Here is a 9,838-nt window from a genome sequence, read left to right on the forward strand (position 1 = left end):
TCAGCCATTGTTTGCTATTCTTAGAAGATGAAAGGACTGGGTCAGGTTTACGAACCCTTACCTAGTGAAAGGACAGGTAAGTGTAAAAAGTGGGGATGGAGGTAGAACAGTCTTAGCTTAAGACTCTTGGGAGGTGGGGATGGGGCAGCACAGGTGAATGTATGGGTAATAGAAAGAGGGTGACATGAGTAATCCTCAGAGTTCTGATCCCTGAGTAGAAGATTTCCTGGTTTGGGGTTCAGGCCTAGGAGATGGGGATGTGGTGGGAAAGATGGTTCTTGGATGAACTCTAGGGTTGGATAAGTCAAAGCCTAGCCACTAGTCTCCTCTTAGCCCATCCTTCTTGTATTTTCATTTGTTGAAAATTACACTGCTAGACAGAAGCATGGGCAACCTACTGAGGTAGTGATACCACCTCAGAAACCCAAGAAGGGGTCACTTGGAGTTGGATATGACTCGACAGTAGTGAGAGAGAGAGAGAGAGACAGAAGGGTGGTAAGTTAAGAAATAATCACATGGGGCCATGGTGCAGACCAGTCCTAGCCAACTAACTCTTGGTGCTCTGGAGATGAGAGTGGCAAGGTCATGCTGGTTTGCTAAGAACTTCTCAGTATAACTGGTCATCCTAGGGGAGACCCATCTCCTTTTGGGCCAGAAACAACTATGCTAAAGGAGTCTGAATTCCTACCATATAATGATCTGCCTCAGGAGCTGTGGTGTGGGGCTTGTTGCACCTGGTGAGACAGGGAAGATAGGGTGGGATTAGAATTTGTGGCTGGTTGCATTCCTTACAGAGTGACCCCAGAAGAGTTAAGCCAGTGATGGTGGCTTTCCTGAATGGTGAAGGCTGAAGCAGAAAGATTCCCAAAGGCTCTGTGGGCTTCAGTCATACACCAGAGTGAGCCTGGGCAGCCTCACTGGGAGAAATATGACATCTCACTAGAGGGCTGCTTGGAGGGGCCACTCACATGTTAGGTGTTTTGTTAAGTGTTTACTCCATTTTGATTTTGTTTCTTTGGATGGAAAGGCCACTGGCTGTTTTGGGGGAACTTCTCATTGTGCCCTCCCCATTTTCTGACATCACCATCAGGATTCAGCACACACCCTGCCCTCACAGTCTTCCCAACCTATTCCCCACTATCTCAGAAAAGAGGTCTTTCTTCTTCTCTTTTGATGATGCCTCAGGCCTTCAGAGTACAAAGGGATCACAGGTTTCTGAATCTGTGTGCAATTGCACTCAATCCAGTAGGGAAGAGTTAATTCCCTACTTTCTCTTTCCAGGGCCAGAAAGGAAGCAAAGGAGAAAATGGCAGCCCAGGACTTCCTGGCTTCCAAGGAGCCCGGGGCCCTCCGGTAAGCAGAGATCCCCAATGGGGCCAACCAAGATGCCTGGCTCCGATGTGAGTTGACATTCAGAACACTTCCTGCCACCTCCTAGGCCCGTAGGTCATCTGTTGTTGTTAGTGGCCATTGAGCCAACCCCCAACTCGTCAAGATCCTATACTGGGTCCTGCACTACCTCCAGGATTGGTTGTGAATCAGCCCACTGTGAGCCCCAGGGTTTTCACAGCTGGTTTTCAGAAGTAGATCACCAGGCCTTCCTTCCCAGTCCATCTTAGTTTGGGAGCTCCACTGAAACCTCTTCAGCATCATAGCAACACGCCAACCTCCACTGGTGGATGGGTGCTGGTGGAGCATGAGGTACACTGGCTGAGAATCGAACCCAGGTCTCCCGCAGGGAAGATGAGGATTCTGCCACTGAACCACTACTGCCTTCACTCAGCTCATCTAGTCAGGTCATAGGGATCTGGTTAGAGCTGTGTCACAGTCTGGTAGGCAGTGGAGTGCATTGGTTAAACATGGGCTCAGAGGTCACCCCTGGGGGATTCGGCCTCTCCTCTCCTCAATGCTGAGGCCTCGGGAGAGTCTCCCAAGCTCTGTGTGCCTTGCTTCCCTCATTGCTCTAGTGGGCATAACAACAGCACCTCCTTCTGAGGACTGACTGAGAAGATCATTTAAATGGATCAGGAATATGAACTACTGTAGTGATAGTGATGGTGGGATTTGGGCCAAGGCGATGCCCCTAGAACAAGTTGGGGCTTTAGGGTCCAAAGGCGCAGTGTTTTACTCAAGGCCAAAGAGTGAGTGTGGGCCCCAGCTGGCACGTGGGCCAGGTCTCCTGTGTTGACATCTCAATGCAGAGAGGAGCTGTAGGGTGATCTTGTATCGGTTTCTGGACAATTGTGGCTGTTGCTAGGTGCTGTTGAGTTGGCTCGGACTCATAGCAGCCCATGTACATCAGAACGAAACACTGCCCAGTCCTGCACCATCCTCACAATTGTTGCTTTGCTTGAGCCCTAGTTGCAGTCACTGTGTCAGCCTGGGCATAGGTCCCCCAATAGCAGGATCACCCTGACATGCTCCGTGATCCAGACATTTCCAGACTGTGCTCGCTGGTGTGATCTGCATTCATGTCCTTGACTCAGAAAGCTGATGGGAGAATGAGGACGTAAATGAAAGGGTCGAAGCTCTTCCCAGGTCCCCACCTTCTTCCTCCAGTTTATTTCTGACCCACGTATATTACATCACTGCAGCCCATCCCAGCTCACCATAAGTTGTGCCTCCCATCCACCACCCAGGCCCTAAGATGGCTCTTTCCACTTTTTCTTTAATTATTGTGGGGAAAATATACACAACAAAACACCCACCAATTCAGTGAGTTCTACGTGTGTGATCAGTGGCATTGATTATATTCTTCATGGGCCGCCATTGTCACTCTCCTTTTCTAAACCATTCTCCCACCATTAAATAATAAATTCAATGCCCCCTAAGCAAGAAATTGTCCCTTCTCCCTCCCTAATAATCTTTGTTTCTGTATCTTTGCTTATTCAGACCACTCATTTTTACTTGAGGCCATTCACTGAGTTGTATCACCATGAATTACCAAGCCCTCCTTCTTCATCCCTTTGCTAATGGTAGTCTGCTGCCAGTGAGGCTCCAGGTACCCTCTCTTCCAGACATATCACAACAACCATTCCCAATCACAAGAGTAGTGGTCGTTTGTCAAACCCTTCTACATGCTTGTCACTGTTCAGAGTCCTTTTATAAGTACTAACACATTTAATATGGGAGCTCTGGTAGCATAGTGCCTAAGGCACTTGACTGCTAACCAGAAGGCTGGTGGTTCAAACCCACCAGCCACTCCTCAGAAGGAAGTTTGGGCAATCTACTTCCGTAGTGATACTGCCTTGGAAACCCAAGGAGGGGTCGCTATGAGTCAGGGCCGACTCTACGGCACATAACAACAACACATTTAATGGGAAGAAAGGCCTCATGATCTACTTCCTCAAATCAGCCATGACAATGCTCTGGGTCACAGCAATCTGATCTGTGATTGGTCATGAGGATGGCACAGGACCAGGCAGTGTTTAGTTCCATTGGCCGTGGGGTCGCCATGAGTTGAGGACCAACTCCAAGGCAGCTAAGCACCATAGCACATTCAAGTCTCATGGCAGTCCTACAAGGCAGCCACGACTTCCCTTCTGATTTTAGATGGGCAAACTGGGCACACAGACCTTTAGGAAGTTTTAAGGACGTTGTCCAGGTCACAGAGCCAGTTAGTGGAGGAGCAAGGCTAGGCCCTGGCAGTCTGACTCTAGAACCATGTGGTATTTGGCGTCTCCTCTCATACTGTGAGCCTGCTCCTCATTGAGGTCTCCCTACCTCAGCCAGACCATTTGTCAAAGTAATATCCCAGAGGTACTCTTGCTGCATCAGCCCCATCCCATTGACCAGGAACCCAGCCTGAGGGCACCCTACCCCACCTTGGGACATGTTTGCTTTTTTCTTTCCTTTCCTCTGAAGAGGCTGACCAGAGAACCTTGTTTGGGATGCCCTTGGTCAACAGGACCATTGATCGCTGTCTCCATGGAAACACGAGTTGAGCATCAATGTGTTTTGGAGACAGTCACATTACTCGCAGCATGTTGATGTTGCAGCCAGCTAATATGTTGTTGCATTTCACAGGGAGAACCAGGAGAGAAAGGAATCCCTGGAAAGGAGGCAAGTATTGCACACCTTGAGTACTGCACATCTCTTCCACTCCTCGGTGACCCATTCCTATGGGAACACGGGGAGGCTGTGGGTGGCCCCGTGCTCAAAAGCCCCATGCTTGCTTTGGTTCTCTGCTGCCCCCATCTCGCAATCCTTAATGCTTGTTGAACAAGGGCTGTTCCAGGGGAGTTGCTTGATGTACCTCTTGTGCTTATCTGTCCCTCTACACCCAAACCACCAACAACCACCAACAGGTGCTGTCACCTCTCACTCCACGATACCTTTCAGTTCTGTCCATTTCTCTCCTCCTCTGCCCCTAGGATACTAATCCAGTCTGTCACCATCCCTCAGCTGGACTATTTCTGTGACCTCAGTGGTTTCTGCTTTTGTCTTCTCTGGCCTTCCTCCACCCAGCAGGCAGAGGGATCTTTGGAAGATCATGTCCCTTGGCAGTCGCAACTCAGCTCTGTCCCCACTTTGCACTCTCCATAGGATCTGGGATGCCAGGCCCTTGTCCACTCTTCCTCTCATCATTCTGGCTCCAGCCACTCTGGCCTTGCAGTTCCTGTAACTTCAAATTCTTTCCCAAGTGCCTCCACATACACTGGGCCCTTTCCAGAAACCCCTTATCCCACTCTCCCTATGTCCCCATACCCACTGTTTCTCATCCTGAGGTCTTTGCTGAGATGTCCCTTGGCAAAGGAGGTGAATGCAACATGGGCCCTGCTGTGCAAATGTTTATTGTCTGAGGGGGTGGGGCATAAGCACATGACTGTCACCACATGTGGGGAGAAAGAACGCTAGGTATCAGTCAGTGCCACGTGACCTGTGTGTGGGGACGGGATCCTGGCCAGAGAGGAGGGGACAGAGAAGGACAAAGAGGAAACAGAGAGACGCTTCAGGTGGAGAGACTCACAGAAGCACCATGTGGGGGTGTCTCAGCAGTGAGGACAGCATGGACTGAAGTGACCACTCCTCAGGAGAAGTCTAGGGCCATTGGGACACTGAAGAGGGCTCTGTTCCCAAGTGCAGGGCTCCCTGGAGGGGGCCTGGAGGCCATGTGGGAGCTGGTTATCTGAGCAGAGGGATAGTAGCATGCTACAGGCAGAAGGATGATGGCAGCAGCCCTGCCTGCTCACGGTGTTGGGGGAGCCACCATCACTGGGCTTGGCCAGAGCCTAGTCAGCCAGGACACAGGACAGCAAGAGCTAGTCTAAGGCCTGCTCAGGCAGAGCCTCTGCGCAAGTTAAGGGCTTGGATGTTGTGGTGGTTCAGTTTGTGTGTCAACTTGGCTGGGCCTGGTTGAATGGCTAGGCAGCCGGATGTAGTATTCCCCATGATGAGACTGCTAATCACCTCCATGGTGGGATCTACTGTGAGCAGCTGAGTAGCTGCCTTAGAGATGTGGTCTGCTTCCTGTATAGAAGGAGAAGCCTTGGGCAATGGTCTCTATCTTATGGCATGTGGTCTGCTTCCTGTATATAAAGAGAAGCCTTGGGGAATGGTCTCTATCTTATGGCTATGTTGTTGTTCAGCAGTCTGCCGTGCTCTGCCGATCTTGGGACTTTCAGTGGACTTGAATCAATGGCCTCCTGTGTGGTTTGGTAACATCGGGACTGTGCTGTTTTCTTTGTCAACCTTGGTCTTGTTAGCCTCAGCAGCCAGTAGCTACCTGAGTGAAGAGATGCCTCTAGCTTCAGTGGGCTGGAAGCAAGAGGCAGAGCTGAAGCCTAGGGTCAAGGGGCTTTCACACAGCCCCTATTCGACTGCTAATCAGAAGGTTGGAGGTTCAAACCCACCAGCCACTCCTTGGAAGGAAGATGTGGCAACCCACTTCTGTAGTGATACTGCCTCAGAAACCCAAGGAGGGGTCACTGAGAGTCAGATCCGACTCAATGGCAGTGAGTTTGGTTTTGGTTTCCTAGAGCCTGGCACTTTGAACTTGGACTTCTAGCCTCCCAAACTGTAAGAGAAAAAACTGTTTGTGCAAACCATTCCATTTGTGGTATATTCTTGTCAGAGCAGCACTAGGTAACCAGAACAGATGTTATGGTGAGAGGGTTGGAGGAGGAGCAGGAGGGGACCATGGTCAGGGGACCAGGTAGCAGGCAGGTGCCATCACCAGTGGCAGGAGGAATGGAGGGAAGTGGGCATGAACAAGCCCTGCAGTGTCTAGACAACCTGAAGGCACCTTTGGAGGCCTCTGTTCCCTAGGGTCCCTGGCCCCAGCCCGCAGGACTGTATGGAACAATAGGAAAGACACAGACATCCCTCACAGGCCTTGCTTGCATGACCATTGTCCTTGGATGTCATTGCAGGGCGCCGCCGGGAAGCCTGGAGAGCCGGGGTCCAAAGGAGACAGGGTAAGTGCATGGGGCCATCACAGTGTCTTTCACCTCCATAGTGGCTCGGGATGCTGAGGCTGGGGTTAGTCCTGGGTGCGGAGGTGGCTTGCACCATTCCCAGGAAGACCACCTCGTGAAGGGAGTTCATTTTCTCCCCATTATTGTCAGTGTCTCTTTCTCCTCTTCTCCTGTGCTTATTTCAAGGTGTAACATCCCCTCAGTGATGCAGTCAAGGGCAAGTGTCCCAGGACAGGGACACATCCCCCTCCCTGAGCAAAGCTCCTTGCAGAACAAAGCAGCCACAGCGCTCAGCTCCCAAGTGCCAATTTGCTAGGAGCCAGCTTTGTCGCTGGAGGGGACAGGGAAACAGATTTTCCCATGATGAATCGCTTGGCGCTGTGCTCTGAAAGGCTTCCTTCGCATTTCTCTGAAGAACAACAGGGTGGGGGCCATTTTTGCAGAGAAGTCTGTGGGGAGGGGAGTTTCTCCCACCCCCACTACCCCCCCACACACACGCACACCTGCTGCTGCTTGTAGGGAAGTAAGCTTCTCATTTGCCTCCAGTCCTTGGCTTGGTCAGCCTGCCGTCATGCTGTTGCACCACATGGAAGTCACTGCCACTCGTCCCCTGCCCCAGCTCCCTTTCCCAGGCCCTGCAAAGAATTAATTGCGGCTTGCTTTGCCAGTTGGCTGGTGAGGAGCTAGCAGGCTTATCTCACAGCCTGGAGGAGAGAGAAAAAAACCACTTCTGCTCCCTCTCCCACGTGTCCTCCCTCCCCTCCTCCTCCTGGGACAACTGACTCTTCTGTCCTTTTGGCTGGTGGCCCTGAGTGATGGGGTCAGGGTGGTGGGGGCCTGTCAGGTCCCCCGACATGAGAGTCAGGAACCCACAGGAGCTATTACTGCCGAAAATGAACTTGACTTTTGGCTGGGCGCCTGCAAATTCAGACCTCAGATGGCAGTCCCTTCTCTCATCCCTTAAACCATACACAGTGGCAGGGCACCAGTGAGCAAGGTAAGCACAGCCTTACTTGTGCTTACTTCCTAATCTGTAGTGACCAATTTCCCATTTTTTCACTCTATCAAAGATTCTGCTTCCAGGTGGGGTTGGCATCTGTCTCTCCCAACCCTACAGCCCCTTCCAGCAGGATCAAAGCCTCTTTTTCCATTTACGATGCCTGGCAGGGCTGGGTACCCAGTAAGCACGGGGAGCGTGAGCTTTAACATGTGAAACTGGTCACTACAGATTAGTTAGTAAGCACAAGGAAGCCTGTGCTTACCTTGCTTATTGGTCCTCTGCCCCAGGGGATGCGTGGAGTGCTCACTTCTTCCTCCTAAGTGGTTTCATGGAGCTGTACCAGGTGGCGGTTAGACGCCCCTGTTCCCTCCCACTCCTGGGAATGTTTGAAACATGGGACAAATCCTCTTGGCACAAAGTGATACCGAGGCCTTAGTGAGTAGGAAACACTAGGCAGTGTGTGTGATGACAGCTCGGCACTCAGGGGCACTAAGAACCAGCATGGTCACAGACCCCTGTTGAGGCCCCCTCTCCGTGATGTACGTCGGGTCTGGGGAGTTTAAATGACTCTCTTAGGTCTGGAAACATGCCTTATTTTAAATCCCCTGCCTGTTGTTGTTGAGAGGCAGTCTAGGGAGATAGCTAACCAATGCCGGCCACACAGCAGTGAATACCGTACAACAGAAATGATGTCCTTACCCGCCTGGGGCCCCTCCTGGAGTCCAGCCTGTGTGCTGTTTACGTGCAGAGCAGGTCTGTGCATGTACCACTGGGTGGGTGTGAGCTACACACGGGCCTTTTCTTGAAAGCCCCTGAAAGTGTTACCCTTCAACCGCCTTTTTGTTTCCCCTGTGCATACGTGTGTTGGAGGCGGTGTCATCGCTGTGTGCAGCTCTGGGTCATTGTCACAGTTGTGTTGTGATCCCAGCTGCCATCTTGTTCTCTTCCTTGTCCCTCTTCCCTTCCCCCTCTGCTGGATCCTAACAGTGGACTAGGAGGTTACACTCTGAGACCATTCACGGGGTCGTCATAGTGTCAGGCCCACTGACCACTGGACTTCTGGGCAGACACATAGTTGCAAGCAAGGGTAGAGGACAGGGCTGCCCTGTAGCTGCCATGGTTCCCAAATGCTTGGACCCAGTGCTATGAGCTCCCGTCAAGATAAGGAGAAAAGGGGCTCAGGCGGTGTCCTCCTGAGGGTGCTGGGGAGTACACGAGAGGTAAGAGAAGGACGTGGCTGGTGGCCTGAGCACGAGAACCACTGTGGAAAGAGCCCAGTGTCCCTCCAGCCAGCAGAAAACAAGAGTGGTCTAGAGGACAGTAGCTTGTGGCGCTGTCCACGTGCTGGCCTTCTCTGCTAGGGTCGAGCACAGCATTGAGGTTTGGGGTTCATTTCCTCTTTGTCCTCTGCACTCCCCGTAGGATGTGGGCAGGCGGCTCTGTCCCCTCATCTGTGCAGAAACGGGCCAGCAGATGGGATGGGCCCTTCTCACTCTTGAGAACCAACAAGCCAGGGCCCAGGTCTCCTTTGCAAGGCCAGGAGCAGGGGACACAGGGAGCCTCTCCTGCCATCACAGCTGTGAACCTGCAGGAGTGCACCTCTGAACCCACTGACATGCTTCTCTCCTCTTCTAGGGAGATCCAGGGACCAAAGGGGACAAAGGACCTCCTGGTGGGAAGGGCCAGCCTGGGGACCCCGGAATCCCCGGTCACAAAGGCCACACTGGCCTGATGGGCCCTCAAGGACCACCAGGGGAGAATGGACCGGCGGGACCCCCAGGGCCTCCAGGCCAGCCAGGATTCCCAGGACTGAGGGTAAGGAGGCTGGTGAGCCCTCAAAATGGGGCTCCACTCAGCCGGAGAACAGAGCCAGAGGGCCCTGGTGACAGATCCCCCCTGCTAGTGAGTGCTGTGTGACCTGGCTTTGTTCCTTCCCCTTGCTGAGTCTGCCTTGCTGTCTGCAAAGAGGATGAGAATACCCTCTCGCGGCAGGAGAATCAGGGTGCTGAAGTGAAATAACCTGAATAGCTTAGGAGGTGCTCAGAGTTCCACCCTCTGTCTCAGGGCTAATGAGTCCTGGAGACGTGGCCGCCTTGGTGAGGGGACTGTCCTGAAAGGTGACAGACAGCGCAGGAACATCTTGCTTGCCACCTTCATAGAGCTTATTTGTTTGTTTGTTTTTATTGTGATTTGGGTGAAAGTTTACAAAGGAAATTCACTTTCCATACAGCAGTTCACATACACTTTGTCTCATGACATTGACTATAATTTACCCCAATGCAACTGTTCTCCTCCCACTTCCTCCCCATAGTTTACCTCTTCCCTGTGCCCATCCCTCCATGCACTCCTGCCCCCTGAGCTGTCTCCCTGTGCATAAGCAGCCCTTCTTTCTCCCATGATTGTTCTCTCCAAGGAGTGTATC

The 9,838-nt window shown here is 52.2% G+C and overlaps 1 protein-coding gene across 1 annotated transcript in view; it reads left to right on the forward strand.

Annotated features, from left to right (window-relative positions):
• The window catches only part of COL22A1 (collagen type XXII alpha 1 chain), a 291,312-nt gene that overhangs the window by 266,732 nt on the left and 14,742 nt on the right, over nt 1-9,838 (forward strand). Inside the window, exons 52-55 of the mRNA XM_007940570.1 lie at nt 1,282-1,353; nt 4,027-4,062; nt 6,372-6,416; nt 9,052-9,231. Coding sequence (XP_007938761.1) covers nt 1,282-1,353; nt 4,027-4,062; nt 6,372-6,416; nt 9,052-9,231 — 333 coding nt within the window. The remainder of the gene's footprint in view (nt 1-1,281; nt 1,354-4,026; nt 4,063-6,371; nt 6,417-9,051; nt 9,232-9,838) is intronic.

The sequence above is a fragment of the Orycteropus afer genome, unplaced genomic scaffold (assembly GCF_000298275.1).
Source record: "Orycteropus afer afer isolate SDZICR_OR568_19922 unplaced genomic scaffold, OryAfe1.0 scaffold00069, whole genome shotgun sequence".
Classification (NCBI taxonomy): Eukaryota; Metazoa; Chordata; class Mammalia; order Tubulidentata; family Orycteropodidae; genus Orycteropus; species Orycteropus afer.